Source organism: Tursiops truncatus, chromosome 2 (assembly GCF_011762595.2).
Source record: "Tursiops truncatus isolate mTurTru1 chromosome 2, mTurTru1.mat.Y, whole genome shotgun sequence".
NCBI lineage: Eukaryota > Metazoa > Chordata > Mammalia > Artiodactyla > Delphinidae > Tursiops > Tursiops truncatus.
In genome coordinates, this window is record NC_047035.1 from 541,740 (window position 1) to 560,296 (window position 18,557).

The window sequence follows — 18,557 nt, forward strand, 5'->3', positions numbered from 1 at the left end:
CTGAGGAGGGCTCTGAGGGGCCTCTGTCCTCTCTCCATGGGGCCTGGAATCGGGCTCCCCTGGGGGGTCAGCAGGGCAGGTAGAGCACCAGCGGGCCTGGGCTGGTCAGCCGAAGGATGGGGTGAAGGGGCAGCCATGGCAAAGCAGCTCAGGGACCTGAAGGCTGACCCACGGCTGCAGGCAGCAGGGGTCCAGTGGGTGGCAGGTGGACCCGCCCACAGCAGGCCCACAGGGACTTTGGAGTGGGGCAGGGACACAAGGCGATTCCTGGGAAGTGGGGTCCTGTGGGTCCAGGCCCTTATGAGGTCTTTGGTTTGGAGCAGAAGGGCAAGCTCGATGGTTCCTGGGGGTCTCCCTGATCCCCGATGGGGGTCTGAGTTAGGGTCAGGAGTGGGAAAGCAGCTTGGTGATCCTGGGGGTCTCTGTGTCCCAGGCCTGTGTTCCCAGGGCTATGGGTGGGGCAGAGGGGACAGACTGGTGGCTACTGAGGTTCTCAGGGTCCCTGATCTCCAATGGGAGTCTATGAGTGGGGGCAGAAGAGTAGCCTGGTAACTCCTGGGCCTGGGGGGTTTCTCCCTGGGTCCCCGGGTGCCAACAGAGGGCTATGGGCTCTGAACCTCCACCTCAGGGAGTGGGTTAGCGCCTCCACTCAGGAGCCCCGTGTCCACCCACTTGGGGCTGAGGGCAGGAGTCCTGGCCAAGGGCAGTGACAGCCACTGCTCCTGCAGGGGCACAAGGATTCACTGGAGGGCGTCCCTAGTAGAATCAGGAGATGAGGAAAAGACCCAGGAGGAGCCATCTGTCCCCCAAAGCTGGAACACAGTCCCGGTGTTCCCTGCACTGGACCTCCCCACCTCCACCCCACAGCCCACCCTCCAAAGCCAGCAGTTAGCCTGGCACATACAGGTGACAGTCCCGAGGCCAGCACTGACCGCTGTTCTGTCCCCACAGCCTCCATCCACGGCCCATCTGTCTACCCCTTGCGTTCCTGTTGCAAAAGTGCTACCAATACCACCTCTGTGACGCTGGGCTGCCTGGCCACGGGCTACTTCCCGGGCCCAGTGACCATGACCTGGGACACAGCGTCCCTGAACAGGAGCACGCTGACCTTCCCTGCCATCCAAAACTTGAACTCCAGCCTCTACACCACCAGCAGCCAGGTGACACTCTCGGGCGAGTGGTCCAAGCAGAAGCTCACCTGCAGCGTGGCCCACGCTGCGTCCAACACCACCACCACCAAGGCCGTCACTGGTGAGCCAGGCCTGGGCAGCCCACGAGACAGCCAGAGGGGGAGGGGAGGCTGGGCGGGAGGGACAGGGAGGAAGGGCTGGGGGCTCAGAGAGGCCAGCCCCACTCCTGCTGCCTCTGCCGCCAGGGTGCACCAAGAGCTTCACCGACCCCACCGTGAAGCTCTTTTACTCCTCCTGCGACCCCCGTGGCGACACCCATACCACCATCCAGCTCCTGTGCTTCATCTCCGGCTACACCCCAGGCAAAATCAAGGTCACCTGGTTGGTGGACGGGCGTGAGGCCACAGACGTGTTCCCACACACCGGCCCCGAAAAGGTGGAGGGCAAACTGGCCTCCACCTACAGCGAGCTCAACATCACGCAGGGCCAGTGGGTGTCCCAACTCACCTACACCTGCCGGGTCACCTATTATGGCTTCAACTACGACAACCACGCCCGCAGGTGCACAGGTATGGCCCTCGCCCACGCCAACACCCAGCCGCTGGGGATTCAGAGAGGAGGGCAGACTCAGCCTCACTCAGCCCCTTCCCACACACAGCCGAGTCCGAGCCCCGTGGCGTGAGCGCCTACCTGAGCCCACCCACGCCCCTCGACCTGTACATCAACAAGTCACCCAAGATCACCTGCCTGGTGGTGGACCTGGCCAGCAAAAAGGACGTTGTACTGACCTGGTCCAGGGAGAACAAAGATCTAGTGCCTTCAGACTCGCTCGTCTTCAAGGATGAGTTCAACGGGACGGTCACCGTCACGTCCACCCTGCTGGTGGACGTCAGTGACTGGCTCAAGGGCGACACCTACTACTGCAAAGTGACCCACCCACACCTACCCAAGGAGATCCTGCGCTCCATCTCCAAGGGCCCTGGTGAGCCGCAGGCTGAGGGGAGGTGGGCGGCCCCCCAGGTGGAGCCTGGCTGACCGCACACCTGTCTGCAGGCAGGCGCATGGTTCCCGAGGTCTACGTGTTCCCGCCACCCAAGGAGGAGCTCAACACCAAGGGCGAGGTCACCCTCACCTGCCTGATCCAGAACTTCTTCCCTGCGGACATCTCCGTGCAGTGGCTGCGGAACGACGCCCTGATGCAGGCGGACCAGCACACCATCACGAGGCCCCACAAGGTCCGCAGCCCCAACCCCGACTTCTCCGCCTACTTCATCTACAGCCACCTGGTGGTCAGGCGGGCCGACTGGGAGCAGAAGAGCACATTCACCTGCCAAGTGGTGCACGAGGCGCTGCCCGACTCAAGGACGTTCAAGAGATCGACGTCCATCAACCTTGGTAAATGATGCCTGACCTCCCCCCTCTCCTCATCCCAGGGCTCCATCCTGCTGGGGCAGGGGAGGGGGCCAGCCAGACCTCCCGTCCATTGTCAATAAACACTCCAGTGCCTGCTCAGAGCCCTGGGCGTGCCCATCCTTGGGGAGCTGTGGGGCAGGGAGCGGTGTCTTGGCACAGAGGAAAGGGAGGCACGGGGTGGGGGCCAGGGCTGAGGCGCGTCTCCATCCAGCATCGCCGTCTGTGTCAGAGGGCCTCCCCGCCACCCCACTGTGGACTCTACCCAGTCAAAGGAGCTCTAAGAGCCCGAGAGTAGTCCTAGGGGAGGGACCACAGAGACCCCAGCCTCTCCTGGAGCTCCCGGAGGCCTCAGCCTCCACCCCCAGCCTCCTGCCAGCCCCTCTGGACACAGACAAGCCCCCAGGCTCCCAAGTCCAGCTGCACACACAGGCCCTCCAGGTAGAGAAATGGGCCGAGTCAGACCCCCACACTGGCACCAACACGCAGGTCCCTCCACTGTCACCTCCTGGGCACAGATGGGCCAACCCTGCACAGGGGCCCGTGCAGAGCCCACTCCTCTGACCCCTGCCTTCTGACCCCCAGCCTACCTGCGTGGCCACATGCAGGGTCGGGCCAGGGTCGGCACCCAGGGTCCTCATCTTGCCGCTCAGGCTCACTCCACCCTGAATCGGTCCAGGGAAGCACCCAGCCCTCGCACGCACCCTCACACTGTCATGCCCACTGGTGCCAGGGCTCCGCACGCACCCAAGTCACACGGCACTGCCAGCCGCTGGTAGCATCTCACACACACTCACAGGTGGCCTCCTGAGGCCCGCCCTAGCTCCCAGGCCACTCCCAAACCCTTCGCCGTCATACCGGGGCCCCTGGACCCACCCATCGCCCCACATGGCTTCCTCGTGCAGCCAAGCCCTCCCCGTCAGCTGCACCCCACAGATGGACAGTTGGACACGCAGACACACACTGATGCACATGGACACACACACGGACACAGACACATGAGGACAGAGACATGAACACACACAGATACACATGCTGATACAATGAACAGACACACATGGACAGACACACTGACACACATGGACACAGATATACACGAACACATATGGACACAGACACTGATACACATGGACAGACACATGGACACACAGACATGAACACACAGACACACACAGACACATGGACACACGCATGGATACCCACAGACATATGGACACAGGCGCAAAGAGACACATGCGCGTGGACACACACAGACACACGCATGGACACATACTGATACACATGGACAGACACTCTGACACACACAGACATGGATATACACAGACACGTATGGACACAGACACACGGGGACACAGACATGAACCCACACACATGAATACAGATACACATACTGACACACGTGGACACACACGTGGACACACACGGACAGACACACTCATGGACAGCACACAGGCACCCACCACATCCACACAGAAAGCAGCACATGCACAGCCCACACCCTGAACACGAGCCCAGAGCAGAGGCCGTGCTGGGGAAGGAAGGGGGCCAGCCCCAGGACAGGAGGAGCAAGGGGCCAGGGGCAGCTCTGGGCTCCCGCACACTGGGCAAGATCCGTGCAGCCGGGCCCAGCCCTCGGGGCACCCACTGCAATGATCTGATGACCCTAGGGGCCCTCCCGGGTCCAGACCCCCTCCTGAGGGCTCCAGGCAGGGAGGCCAGCCTCTGCTCTTCAAGGGCCCCTCTGGTTGGCGAGAATGGAGCCGAGCAGGAACGGGGCCCAGGGGGCCAGACTGGGTGGCCACAGGCCATGCAGTGGGTGGACGTGGGTGCTCCCCAGGCCGGGGGCCCCCGCCTGCCACGGGGCAGGGAGCGGGGTGGGGCAGAGCTGGAGCTGAGGTGAGGGGCCCGCGGGGCTGAGAGGGGCGACCAGCCGTCAGGAGAAAAGCCGGAGAAACGGTGGCGGAGAAACGGTGGCAGAGATAACGCCAGCCACCCGCGAGTGGAGGGACAGCAGAGGGCAGGGGAGCAGCGCCGCCCCACACAGCCGCCGGCCAGCTCGGGGCTTCCAACCCCCCACCCTCCAGGTCCGGCTGGTGGCTCTGGGCAGTCGCAGAGGGGCCAGACGGAGGGACTGCCCAGGACCAGGGCGCCAGGCCCAGTCCCTCAACTCCCTAAGGCTGGCCAGGCCTGTCCCCCGTCGGACCCCGAGGCCAGGGGGCTGACCGGCTGGCACCCGCAGAGCTGGCCCTGGAGGACCTGTGTACAGAGGAGGCCGAGAGTGGCGAGCTGGAGGGGACGCAGACCGGCCTCCTAACCTTCGTGGCGCTCTTCCTGCTTAGCGTGAGCTATGGCGCTGCCGTCACCCTCTGCAAGGTGGGCACGGACGCCCCGTCCCAGGGCGGGGCGCCCAACAGAGGGAGAGCCTCGGCTGGGCACAGAGTCCCTCACGCACGCCGTCCTCCAGGTGAAGTGGGTCCTGGCTGCTGTCCTGCAGAAGCAGCCGCAGGCTTCCGGCGACTACAGGAACGCCGCACAGCCCTGCCTTTCCCCTCGTGTGAGCGTCCCCGAGGCTGCCAGTTCGACCCTGGGCCAGAGGAAGGAGCAGACCAGCCCCCAAGGGGCCAGAGCCAGGGGCCCAGCGTCCAGCACACGGGCGCCAAGAGGCCCCAGCTCAGCCCCAAGGTCGAAGGCAACAGGGGGCCCGCCTTACACAGCCCCACACCACCCCACTTTGGGGCAAGTCCCAGAAGAGCATCTGTTCCCTCCACAGAGAGACCTGGGCTGGGCGTGGGTGCTGACCACCCCAGGCTTCTCCCAGGCCCCTGGGCTCGGGCCCACACCGGTTCTGACTGAACAACCCCTGAAACACAGCGACGGCCTTGAGCCCATGGCCCAGCCCACGCTGGAGCCCAGAGCCAGATCTAGGACTCAGAGTCCCCACCAGCCCGATCCAGCGTCTGAGTCCAGCCCAGCCGAGCCAAGGGCTCACTCCCCAGGCTCAGTCCCGCCCTCAGTGCCCCCAGGGCCAAGTGCGCTGCCCCCCATGCCCTGCTCCTGTCCCCTGCCCACCCTCCCTGCTGTCCACCCCCAGGCCCCGTTCGTGCAGAATGAGGATGCAGAGAAGACCTTCTGGGGAAGGTCCAGGGGAGTTTCCAGGGCTGCAGGCAGGGCCCTAGGCTGTGAGGCAGGGTCCCACAGCAGAAGGCGCTTCCCAAGGGGTCCGCAGTGTGGCCAAATCAGCCCTGCAGCACCCACCCACATCCCCCATGCCCTCGTTCGACCTCTCTCCTAACTTTTCCTAGTAAAGTTCAATAAAGAATCCCATGCCAGGGGCTTCCCTGGTGGCGCAGTCGTTGAGAGTCCGCCTGCCAATGCGGGGGATACAGGTTCGTGCCCCAGTCCGGGAGGATCCCACACGCCGCGGAGCGACTGGGCCCGTGAGCCATGGCCGCTGGGCCTGCACGTCCAGAGTCTGTGCTCCACAGCGGGAGAGGATGCAGCAGAGAGAGGCCCACGTACCGCAAAAGAAAAAAAAATCCCATGCCAGGGCTTCCCTGGTGGCACAGTGGTTAAGAGTCCGCCTGCCAAGGCACGGGACACGGGTTCATGCCCCGGTCCGGGAAGATCCCACATGCCGCGGAGCGGCTGGGCCCATGAGCCATGGCCGCTGAGCCTGCGCGTCCAGAGCCTGTGCCCCACAACAGGAGAGGCCAGAACAGTGAGAGGACCGCGTACCGCAAAAAAAAAAAGAATCCCTTGCCACCTGAGCACACCTTGGGGAAGTGCCTGTGGTCCCTGGGGAGCAGGAGGTGCCCCCCGCCGAGGACGTGGACAAGGGGCCAGAGGGAAGGGGGCAGAGGCCCGCTCTGGGCCCCAAGGACCCAAGTGTCCAGCCAGGCTCCGCCTCAAGAGTCCTTCAATGCCCACTGAGACCCTGGTTCAGGCTCCACCACGCCTGCACCACTGGCCTCCAGCCCAGACTCACCGCCCCTCCCCACACGAAGGTAAAGGCAACAGTCCCACTCCCCGTGGGCAAACCCTGAGGGGCTCATTCAGTGGTCAGTGCAGGAGGCCGCAGGAACACAGCGGCACAAGCACCAGGGTGGAGGCCGGCATCAGCCTCCTGGGGTCCCAGTCACCACCCAGCCGTCCACCCACTGAGCTCACACAGACAGGCCAGTCCTCAGGCCCCATCCCGCCAGCCTGCCCAGACGTCCTGATGAACAAGCGATAGCTGTCTGGGGCTGGTCGCCACCGTCCTCGAGAAGAAAGCTGGGAGCCACGCAGGCAGGAGCCACGGGCACCAGGGAGAGGGCCGGCTGACCAAGCACAGTGGTGGGCATGGGCTGAGCCTCCTCCTGAGGGTAAAAAGCTGGAGAAGCCCACCCACAAGGGGCTCTGAAGTCCCATGGAAACGGGGCAGAGCACATGTGACACAGGGCAGGACTCCTTCATATACAAAGAGCACTCGGCAACCAATGACAAGAAAGAAATGTGAGCAGTGGGTCCTGCACTGTAAGGAAAAACCGGGTGGCCAGTAACAGGAAGAAAAGGTTTCAATTATTAGGAAAGGTAAAATAAGGAGGAAACTAGGGGCAGTGAGTGACCTTCTTGGCCTCTTAGGGCCTGTGAGCAGTTAAGACCATTCTTCAGGGCCCAGTGGCCTCCTTCCCAGCATACAAGTGCCCAGACTCTGTTGACAGGAGAGTCCACTTGTGGCGAAGGCCCTTCAGAGAGCTTCCATCTGCACTGGGAGACCAGGCATCCCGCGGACTCCGACATGGACCGTGCAGCCTGTGGAGGTCGGGCATAGAAAACCCAGAACTGGGCAATTCTGAGGCTTGTCCAGAGAGCCCAAGTGTTTGGTTCAAATAGAACATGAGAGGAGCAGTAGAGCACTTCACACAAGGTCAAGGGCACAGCCCTGCTCTGCTCTGCCCCCTCACACTGACACTCACACACTCACACCTGCACAGACTCGCACACAGTTTCCAGAAACCAGGCCCCAAGACCGGCCCCCACCTGCATGGCTCTCTCAAGCCGAGGTCCAGGGGCCTTCCTCCCATTTCCTGAGCTGGGAGCCCCCAGGGGCAGAGCTGAGTGTCCCCTTTCTCTGACTTGCACCCCGGATCATGAGACCACCCATGGAATCCAGAGCAAGGGCAACAAGGGCTCAGCCCACGCGGGCCCCTGAAAGCTGGGCGTCGTCACACACGGACAACGCGCATCTTCCCCAAGTCGGGAAGAAAGGTGGTGAAGCAGGAGACAGATGGGCCCCTGGGCTGAGCCGCTGGAGCGTGCCAACAGAGGAAGCTGGAGCTCTGTTTTCCCTGACACTCCAAGGACAAAGTCAGTGGCAGGAGCTGAGCCCTGCTGGAGTAAAGAGATAAGACGACCACGTCTATCGCTCCTGAGGTCAGGGAAAGCTCCCCGACTGCACATGCGCAGGAAGCCTCCTCGGGGGTCAAAAAGGGAGGGCGTGCCAGCCCATAATGTGTTGTCAAACTTCCCGCTAGCCTTTGCATTGGAATCTTTTTTTTTTTTTTTTGTGGTACGTGGGCCTCTCACTGCTGTGGCCTCTCCCGTTGCGGGGCACAGGCTCCGGACGCGCAGGCTCAGCGGCCATGGCTCACGGGCCCAGCCGCTCCGCGGCATGTGGTATCTTCCCGGACCGGGGCACGAACCCGTGTCCCCTGCATCGGCAGGCGGACTCTCAACCACTGCGCCACCAGCGAAGCCTGCGTTGGAATCTTTCTTGTCAAAAAGATACAAACTTGTCAGGAGGGCCCTAGGGCAGGTCAGATGTGGGAAAAGAGGCGAGGTAATGGGCCAGAGGAAGACAGAGATCCAGGAGAGCCGCTCTGTACAGACGAGCCGAGCACCCCTTCACTTCTCATCAGGGAGGACGCCCACACCCTCTCTCTCCAGGTGAGTATTTCTGCCTCCTCCTGTCTTCAATAGGTTACTTCCCTAGCCCACATGTTGTGCTGTGCTTCTATAGCTAGTGGGAAGCAGCCGCATAGCACAGGGAGATCAGCTCGGTGCTTTGTGACCGCCTGGAGGGGTGGGATAGAGAGGGTGGGAGGGAGGGAGACGCAAGAGGGAAGAGATATGGGAACATGTGTATATGTATAATTGATTCACCTTGTTATGCAGCAGAAACTAACACACCATTGTAAAGCAATTATACCCCCATAAAGATGTTAAAAAAAAAAAGAAACTTTATACCTGCTTTGTAGTTTTTGCCTCCGTGAAACATTCTTGCTTTCAAACAGGGCAAGAGCCAGGGCAACTTTCCTTCTAGCCTCTGGCCCCTGGTGGTCTAGCAGCTAGGATTCCTGGCTTTCATCCAGGATACCCAGGTTCGATTCCTGGGCAGGGAACTAAGATCCCACTTCAGGATCGCTCACTTCTGTCTCTCTGAGAACAGGGGCTGGCACAGTGGGAGCACAGCCCAAGAGCAGGCCCGCAGAGAAAAGCAGGACGCATCCCAGCCAGCCAGCCGGGCTCCCAGGAGCCCTGCCGCATGCACCCTCCCAGCAGCAGGGCCCCACCTTCTCGGGCTCCCCTCCGCCCCTCCTCCTCTTTCTTCTTCATCAACCCACCACAGAGGGCGGAATGGTGCCCCCAGGCCCAGAAGTTATGTCCACGTCCTAAGCCCTGGAACCCGTGAAGGTGATCCTGTTCGGACAAAGGGTCTTTGCATATGCGATTGAAGTTAAGGATCTTAAGATGAGATTGTCCAGGTGGCCCTAAATCCAGTGAGAAGCGTCCTTACAAGGGACAGAGGAGGAGAGATCAGACTCAGGGCAGGAGGTCATATGAGGGCAGAGGCAGAGATTGGGTGATGCCTGGGACACCTGGGGCCACCAGAGGCTGGGGGCAGGAAGGACCCTCCCCTGAAGCTGCTGACGGGAGCAGGGCCCTGGGACACCTGGATCTCGGCCGTCTGGCTACAGAGTGCGAGACTGAGTTTCTGTTGGTTCAAGCCCCTCAGTGTGAGGTCCTTCGTCGCGGCCCCAGGACACTCACCACCAGCCAGTCGGCCTTGGCCAAGCCGAGGCCCCTCCTCCTTCCGAAGAAGCCCGGGGAGGACTCGCCCCGTCCCGGCTCTTCCCTCCCAACTGGACCCGCGCTCAGCAAGCCACTGACTCCCAGAGGTGCTCATCGGTCTTAACAAGAGTGTCCACTCGGGCTCAGGCCCTTCCCCCAACCGCTGCGACCGTCAGGTCATGCCAGACCCCACATCCGTCCGCCTCAAGTCCTAGCTCTTCTTTCTGCCCCACATTCCGCACCCGTCTGTGCCCACAGCAGGGCATTGCTGTCTGCGTGGGGGACACCGGCCTCAGGAGAGAGCGGCCTCCGGTCCCACACCCCCCTCTGCTTCCTCCACTCCCGCCAGGCACTGCCCCAGCACTCACCCCGAGTCCCACGCCTCCAGCTCCCTCGGGGCGGCTCCAGGGGACACCGAGGCTTCAGACCCCCGGAAGGGGCAGGGCCCCGGGACCTCACGGGCCGGCAAGAGGAGGGATCCTCAGGGCCAATCAACCACGACGCAGGAGCCGCTGGTGCTCGTGAGAGCGGTGGGCGTGGGGTGGCCCGGAGTCCAGCAGCCCAGGAGGAAGTGCCCCTCGTGGCCGATGCTGTGAGTGTGCCAGGGTCCGTGATAAAACCCCAGAAGTCCCTTGACCGACCAGGTGTGTCTGCCCACCTGGTGCCCTGCCCCAGGCCCCCCTTCCTCCCTCCATCTCCCCCTCCCAGCCCACCTGCCCCAACTCCCTTCCTGGGCCCACCCCACCCCCAGGGAAATGCTGATCTCCCCCCGCCACCTGCCTGCAACTCTCCCCGCAATGGTGTCCTTCCCGGGAGGGGACCATAGGTGCCTGTGTGTAGCTCCAGAACCTTCTGGTGTGAAGAAATGAATGAACATGTAAAAGCAGGTGCAGGCCCCACGGCCCCTCGTGTGCCCGGGCAGGGACCACCTCCTGAGGGGCACCAGGGAGGGCCGAGCAGCTGGGCAGCCGGCAGGGCCCGTGGGTCGGAGAACCCCGGGCAGGAATTGGGTGGATGCAGGCGGGGGCAGGCCCTCAGCCACCCCGACCACAGGACTCCAGGCTCCACGCGGGGGGGCCCACACCCCTGTCCAGCTTCAGTCGAGGGCCCCACTGCTGCTGAGGCTGGTGGAGGAGGGGGTGGCTCCCCCACCCTCACAGCCGCCCTGTGGCCTGAAGGTCTATGGGGCCTGCTCACTGCGGTCACTCTGGCGAGGCTGTCCCTTGGGGCTTCCGCCCTGCCGGCCTGTGAAGCGTCCCCTGCGGCCCTCACTTCACCCGCACCTCGGGGACTATTTCTCCCTCAGGAACCCTAAGCCCCTGACTCTGTCTACTTCGGCCTCTGCTTCTCTGCACCTCGGCCACCAGCCCAGCCCCGTGGGCGCCCCGTGGAGACACACGCCACCACGGCACCCACCTGCACACACAGGGCCTCAGGCCAGGGCCAGGCTCCTGGGGGTCCCACAGCCCAGGCCACACACACCTGGTACCACCACAGCCAGACCACAGACCAGACATGACGTGGAGGCACGCGGCCGCAACTGGCGGGACAGGAAGTGGGTGAGTGACCCCCAGCTGTGGGCCAGACACCGTCACGCAGCCCCTTCCCAGCATCGGCCTCACCTCACAGCGCAAATGGCCCAGAGCGGGGCAGGGGTCGGCTGAGACCATACGGCCATCAGCGGACTGGACGAGGCCTCGTTCTCCCTCCCCACTCCAGCGCCTCTGGGCAGGTGGGCACAGGGACCAGCAGGGCATGGCCACACGGCCAAAAGGCGTGGGCCTCTCCCAGCTGTGTTGGACCCGCCGGCAGCCTTGAGCAGGTGGGTCCCAGAAGCTGATCAGGCCTCATCTCCTCCACAGCCAGGCCATGCTACAGACTCCTGGGGCGGGAGGATGGAGGAGAGGTACCAATACAGAGACAAGAGGGAGAAAGGCAGATGGCCATTGACCCAGAAGACACAGATCAGGGTGCTGTACACATGGACTGGGCTGGGCTGGGCTGGGCTGAGCTGAGCTCGGCTGTGCTGAGCTGGGCTCGGTAGAATGGGCTGAACTGGGCTGAGCTGCACTGAACTGGGCTGAGCTGGGTTGAACTGGGCTGAGCTGGGTTGAACTGGGCTGAACTGGGCTTAGCTGAGCTGGGCTGAGCTGGGCTGGGCTGAGCTGGGCTGAGCTGGGCTGAGCTGGGCTGGGCTGAGCTGGGATGGGCTGGGCTGGGCTGAGCTGAGGTGAGCTGGGCTGAGCTGGGCTGAGCTGGGATGGGCTGGGCTGAGCTGGGCTGAGCTGGGATGGGCTGGGCTGAGCTGGGCTGGGCTGTGCTGAGCTGAGCTGAGCTGGGCTGAGCTGGGCTGGGCTGAGCTGAGCTGAGCTGGGCTGGGCTGAGCTGGGCTGGGCTGTGCTGAGCTGGGCTGAGCTGGGCTGAGCTGAGCTGAGCTGGGCTGAGCTGGGCTGGGTTGAACTGGGCTGAACTGGGCCGGGCTGGGCTGAGCTGAGCTGAACTGGGCTTAGCTGAGCTGAGCTGGGTTGAACTGGGATGAACTGGGCTGAGCTGGGCTGAACAGGGTTGAACTGGGCTGAACTGGGCCGGGCTGGGCTGAGCTGAGCTGAACTGGGCTTAGCTGAGCTGAGCTGGGTTGAACTGGGATGAACTGGGCTGAGCTGGGCTGAACTGGCCTGAGCTGGGCTGAGCTGAGCTGGGCTGGGTTGAGCTGGGCTGAGCTGAGCTGGGCTGGGTTGAGCTGGGCTGAGCTGGGCTGAGCTGGGTTGAACTGAGCTGAGCTGGGCTGGGCTGGGCTGAGCTGGGCTGAGCTGGGCTGAGCTGGGCTGGGCTGAGCTGGGCTGGGCTGTGCTGAGCTGGGCTGAGCTGGGCTGAGCTGTGCTGAGCTGGGCTGAGGTGAGCTGAGCTGAGCTGGGCTGAGCTGAGCTGGGCTGAGCTGGGCTGGGCTGAGCTGGGCTGGGCTGAGCTGAGCTGAGCTGAGCTGAGCTGGGCTGGACTGGGCTGGGCTGGGCTGGGCTGAGCTGGGCTGGGCTGGGCTGAGCTGAGCTGGGCTGGACTGGGCTGAGCTGGGCTGAGCTGAGCTGAGCTGGGCTGGACTGGGCTGAGCTGGGCTGGGCTGAGGTGAGCTGGGCTGGGCTGGACTGGGCTGAGCTGGGCTGGGCTGAGCTGAGCTGGGCTGAGCTGGGCTGGACTGGGCTGAGCTGAGCTGAGCTGGGCTGGACTGGGCTGAGCTGGGCTGGGCTGGGCTGAGGTGAGCTGGGCTGAGCTGGGCTGAGCTGAGCTGAGCTGGGCTGGACTGGGCTGAGCTGGGCTGAGCTGAGCTGAGCTGAGCTGGCTGGACTGGGCTGAGCTGGGCTGAGCTGAGCTGGGCTGGACTGGGCTGAGCTGGGCTGAGCTGAGCTGGGCTGGGCTGGGCTGAGCTGGGCTGGGCTGGGCTGGGCTGGGCTGGACTGGGCTGGACTGGGCTGAGCAGGGCTGAGCTGAGCTGCGCTGAACTGGCCTGAGCTGGGCTGAGCTGGGCTGAGCTGGGCTGGGCTGAGCTGGGCTGGGCTGTGCTGAGCTGGGCTGAGCTGGGCTGAGCTGTGCTAAGCTGGGCTGAGCTGAGCTGGGCTGAGCTGGGCTGAGCTGAGCTGGGCTGAGCTGGGCTGGGCTGAGCTGGGCTGGGCTGGGCTGAGCTGAGCTGAGCTGAGCTGGGCTGGACTGGGCTGTGCTGGGCTGGGCTGAGCTGGGCTGGGCTGGGCTGAGCTGGGCTGGACTGGGCTGAGCTGGGCTGGGCTGAGGTGAGCTGGGCTGAGCTGGGCTGGGCTGAGCTGAGCTGGGATGGGCTGGGCTGAACTGGGCTGAGCTGAGCTGGGCTGGGCTGAGCTGGCCTGGACTGGGCTGAGCTGAGCTGGGCTGAGCTGGGCTGAGCTGGGCTGCGCTGAGCTGGGCTGAGCTGGACTGAGCTGGGCTGGGCTGAGCTGAGCTGGGCAGAACTGGCCTGAGCTGGACTGAACTGGGCTGGCCTGGGCTGGGCTGAGCTGGGCTGGGCTGAGCTGAGCTGGGCTGAGCTGAGCTGGGCTGGGCTGGGCTGAGCTGAGCTGGGCTGGGCTGGGCTGAGGTGAGCTGGGCTGGGCTGAGCTGAGCTGGGCTGAACTGGAATGGGCTGAGCTGGGCTGGGCTGAGCTGAGCTGGGCTGAACTGGGCTGGGCTGAGCTGGGATGGGCTGGGCTGAGCTGAGCTGGGCTGGGCTGAGCTGGGCTGGACTGGGCTGAGCTGAGCTGGACTGGGCTGAGCTGAGCTGGACTGGGCTGGGCTGAGCTGAGTTGGGCTGAGCTGGACTGAGCTGGGCTGGGCTGAGCTGAGCTGGGTTGAACTGGGCTGAGCTGGACTGAACTGGGCTGGCCTGGGCTGGGCTGTGCTGGGCTGAGCTCAGCTGGGCTGTGCTGAGCTGAGCTGAGCTGAGCTGGGCTGAACTGGGCTGGGCTGGGCTGAGCTGAGCTGGGCTGGGCTGGGCTGAGCTGAGCTGGACTGAGCTGAGCTGGGCTGGGCTGAGCTGGGCTGTGCTGAGCTGAGCTGGGCTGAACTGGGCTGGGCTGTGCTGAGCTGAGCTGGGCTGGGCTGGGCTGAGCTGAGCTGGACTGAGCTGAGCTGGGCTGGGCTGAGCTGGGTTGTGTTGAGCTGAGCTGGGCTGAACTGGGCTGGGCTGGGCTGAACTGGGCTGGGCTGGGCTGAGCTGAGCTGAGCTGAGCTGGGCTGGGCTGGGCTGAGCTGAGCTGGGCTGAACTGGGCTGAGCTGGGCTGAGCTGGGCTGGGCTGGGCTGGGCTGAGCTGGGCTGTGAGCTGGCCTGGGCTGAACTGGGCTGGGCTGGGCTGAACTGGGCTGAGCTGGGCTGAGCTGGGCTGGGCTGGGCTGAGCTGAGCTGAGATGGGCTGAACTGGGCTGAACTGGGCTGGGCTGGGCTGAACTGGGCTGAGCTGGGCTGAGCTGGGCTGAGGTGAGCTGGGCTGGGCTGAACTGGGCTGGGCTGGGCTGAACTGGGCTGAGCTGGGCTGAGCTGGGCTGGGCTGAGCTGGGCTGGACTGGGCTGAGCTGAGCTGGGCTGAGCTGGGCTGGGCTGAGCTGGGTTGGACTGGGCTGAGCTGGGCTGGACTGGGTTGAAATGGCTTGAACTGAGTTGTGCTGGGCCGAGCTCAGTTGAACTAGGCTGAGCTTGGTTGAAATGAGCTGGGCTGGGCCAGGCTGGGCTGAACTGTGGTGGACTGGGTTAGTGCCTGAGGTGAACAGGGGACAGTGGGTTGAGCATGGTCACCCCCAGAGCCCTGGTTTCCAGCCAGACAGCCCCCTCTGTTTCTCGGGGGCACACAGGGCCATGCAGCCTCAGGGTGCAAATGTGGTGCTCCCCTCTCCCCTCACCAGTTGACCGGAAGGGAACTGTGAAAGGTCAAGGGCAGACCGTGCCCTCTGTAGCCCAGCTGTCCAGGGGGCATCCCAGAAGGACTGATTTGGAACTGGGCCTCCAGCCTAAAGTTCCCCATAGTCCATGGAAGTCAACTGCTAGTTTAGGAGGATGGGTGCAGGGGCGGGGGGTGCTTTGTAGCGGGAGATGTTTGGACTGGGACTTTTACCCAGGAAGTGGGAGGGGGGACATAGAATTCTCAGGCCCCCTCTCCTCCCCAGCTTGAGCCCCAGGACAGACAAACTGGCCCCCATGCAGACTCAGCTTCAAGCCCAGGCTTCTCTGTCTTTTCTCTGCCCTCTCTCTGGGCCCATTTCTCACGATACCCCACACCCTGGGGAAGGGCATGACCGTGCCCACTGCACAGAGGGCAGCTGAGGCTCCGACAGTACACACAGACTCAGCTGGTCAGTGGGAGAGCCGTGTGCAGCAGCCAGGCCTCACGTCTGAGGAGCGTGTGTGGTCCACATGCTCAGAGTCCCAAGGAGCGCGTTCAGAAATGGCTCAGCTGGACTCAGGTGGCCACTGCCGACCCCGGGTGCGCCGCGTGCAGGCTGCGTGACCTTGGGGCAGTCACTGACTCTCTGTGTGTTAAGGAAACGCAGGCGTCGTCCTGCCCTCATGGGGCCGTGTCAGGCGTCTGGTCAGCATGAAGGCTGCCATCTCACAACACACCATGTGTTTCAGTGCCTGAAACCAGCCCCAGACTCTTCCCACTGAGCCTAAGGAGCGGAAACTCAGCCGGGCAGGTGGTCATTGCCTGCCTGGTCCAGGGCTTCTTCCCGTCAGCACCGCCGAAGGTGACCTGGAGCCAGAGCGGCGAGGGCGTGTCCATCAGGAACTTCCCCCCTGCTCAGGCCGAGGGCCTGTACACCATGAGCAGCCAGCTGACCTTGCCAGCCAACCAGTGCCCAGAGGGCAAGTCTGTGAAATGCCAAGTGCAGCACCTCTCCAAATCCATCCAGACCGTGGACGTGCCCTGCCAAGGTCAGAGGGCAGGCTGGGGCGGGTCCCCCATGGTGTCACCCTGACCCAGCTCCCTGACTGCATCCCTGTGGGCACTCCCCTCAGACAAGAGGTGGCTGAGGCCCGGCGGGTGGCCAAGAGGGGCCTGGGCCGGGGATGGAGGCCAGGGAAGCGGACGGAGGGGCTCGCTGACCTGCTCTGGCTTCTCTCTCAGTTCCAACTGTGCAGTGTTCGTGCGGAAAGGCCAGCCTGTCCCTGCACCCACCGGCCCTTGAGGACTTGCTCCTGGGCTCCAATGCCAGCCTCACGTGTACGCTGAGTGGCCTGAGAGACCCCAAGGGCGCCACCTTCACCTGGAACCCGACAGGTGGGAAGAACGCCATCCAGGAGCCGCCCAAGCCTGACTCCTGCGGCTGCTTCAGCGTGTCCAGTGTCCTGCCGGGCTGCGCCGATCCCTGGAAGAACAGACAGTCCTTCTCCTGCACCGCCACCCACCCCGAGTCCAAGGGCTCACTAACCGCCACCATCACGAAACCCTCAGGTGGGCCCTGACCCGCGAGTGGGCGGCTGGGCACTACACAGTGCGCGAGGTGCACTCCTGAACCCACTCCACCCTCCAGCTCCCGCCCACCCCCCACACGGGTTGCCCAGGGGGCAGGGGGCACTCTCCTCCCTGCCCAGACCCCTGACCCTGCTCTCTGCCCTCCAGTGAACACATTCCGGCCAGAGGTCCACCTGCTGCCGCCGCCGTCGGAGGAGCTGGCCCTCAATGAGATGGTGACGCTGACGTGCCTGGTGCGAGGTTTCAGCCCCAAGGATGTGCTGGTGCGGTGGCTGCAGGGCAACCAGGAGCTGCCCCGCGAGAAGTACCTGACCTGGAGGTCCCTGCCTGAGCCCAACCAGAGTGTCCCCACCTTCGCCGTGACCAGCGTGCTGCGCGTGGATGCCGAGGCCTGGAAGCAGGGGGAGTCCTTCTCCTGCATGGTGGGCCACGAGGCCCTGCCCCTGGCCTTCACCCAGAAGACCATCGACCGCCTGGCGGGTAAACCCACCCACGTGAATGTGTCCGTGGTCATGTCGGAGGTGGACGGCGTCTGCTACTGAGCCGTGCCCCCGCCCCACCCGCCCCTTGAATAAACTCCATGCTCGCCTGAAGCAGCTCTGCGCTTCCCTCCGGCTGCCTATCTGTCCGTGCTCGGGGTCTGCACACGCCAGGAGGGGGCAGGACCCAGGAGGAAAGAGCAGCTGCTGCCCCGACTTTCTCTAGGCCTTGGTTTCCCCTCAGCCTGACGCCGGACGTGCCTTCATGGCTGTGCGCAAGTGTGAGCACAGGAGTGAGCGTCGAACTGGGGCCGAGATGTGCGAGACAGGCACAGCCTCCTGGGTCCTGAGAAGAGTGGCCCCACGATGGTTCCCAGGGGCAGGTGACTTGGTCACTTGTATTTCAGGAAACTGCCTCTAGGGGCAGCCGGGAGGCGTGAGCGAGGGAGAGGGGAGCCTGGCGGCCAGAGAACGGGCTGGTGCCGTCACGCAGAGGGGGGCACAGGAGGAGTGGCGAGGGCAGAGGGCTGGATTCCAGGGGCCCTCTGTGGGCACAGCGCACAGAAGTGCAGGACGGCCCCACTGACCGCACGGAAAGGGGGCCCCCCCACCTGGGTACAGCCTTCCCCACCCCACATCCCACTGCTCTGCACATGTACACAGGGGTGCGCACACACATGCACACGTACTCTCATATGTGTTCGTGGTCATGCACGCGGGCACACGTACACACACACACACACACACACACACACACACACACACGTCTGAGCCCTGCAGGTGCAGGAAGTTGACAGCCCAGAACCAGCTCCAGGAAGGCAAGAGGAGTCCTCACCCAAGCTCCCAGAGGGTTTTCCCCAGGCCCAGACCTGCTGCCTCAGGTCCCTCCAGGCCTCAGGCCTCCCTGTGTACCCAGCTGGGCACAGTTCAGGGATCAATTGGAGAGACCCCTCTCAGGCATCACCTGCTCCCCACTTGGTCTGCAAATTCAAGTCTCCCATGCATTCCTGAGCCCCAAACCATAGACGGGGTGGGGGGCTGGGGTGGAGAGGGGTTAGAGACAGCTATCACCCAGGGCCCCTAGACAGCTTCTGCTTGGAGCTCCTGGCAGGAGGGAAGGTCAGGGAGACCGAACCTAGAAGGACAGTCCCGTGACCACCATGGGACACCTGCACAAGGGCTCCCACAAGGGGGCAGCGGGGCCCCTGCTCTTGTTTAGACACCTTCTGGGGCTTCCCAGGGGACCTAGCCTTCTGGCTGCCTCTCTCTGCTTCCAGGGCCAAGGTGGGGTGGACACCCCTGCCCACCCTGGCCACTGCTCCCCTCTTAAGGGTCCAGTCACCAAAGGGCAATGGGGGGAGCAATGGATTAATTGGGGAAGTGCTGCCACAGAGAAGGTGGTCCAGCCACCAAGGGACCAGGACCTGCCCACAGGAGGAGCTTTCTAAAGAGAGGGGGAGGCAGAAGAGACAGTAGATGAGGGTGGAGCCAGCAGACGGACAGCACAGACAGGTGGATG

General features: G+C 63.9%; 1 protein-coding gene and 1 gene segment (V, D, J or C); both read left to right on the forward strand.

Annotated features, from left to right (window-relative positions):
* LOC117311207 (immunoglobulin heavy constant epsilon-like) overlaps positions 1-2,644 on the forward strand; it is a 112,805-nt gene extending 110,161 nt beyond the window's left edge. The window contains 4 exon segments of the C gene segment in view: positions 952-1,251; positions 1,376-1,699; positions 1,789-2,112; positions 2,184-2,644. Of these exon segments, the coding sequence occupies positions 952-1,251; positions 1,376-1,699; positions 1,789-2,112; positions 2,184-2,533 (1,298 nt within the window).
* The window catches only part of LOC101323839 (Ig alpha-1 chain C region), a gene marked incomplete at its 5' end in the record, with an annotated part of 127,977 nt that extends 110,825 nt beyond the window's left edge, over positions 1-17,152 (forward strand). Inside the window, 3 exons of the mRNA XM_073801787.1 lie at positions 15,719-16,018; positions 16,212-16,538; positions 16,707-17,152. Of these exons, the coding sequence (XP_073657888.1) occupies positions 15,719-16,018; positions 16,212-16,538; positions 16,707-17,101 (1,022 nt within the window). The remainder of the gene's footprint in view (positions 1-15,718; positions 16,019-16,211; positions 16,539-16,706) is intronic.
* Between the last annotated feature and the right edge of the window lie 1,405 nt (positions 17,153-18,557).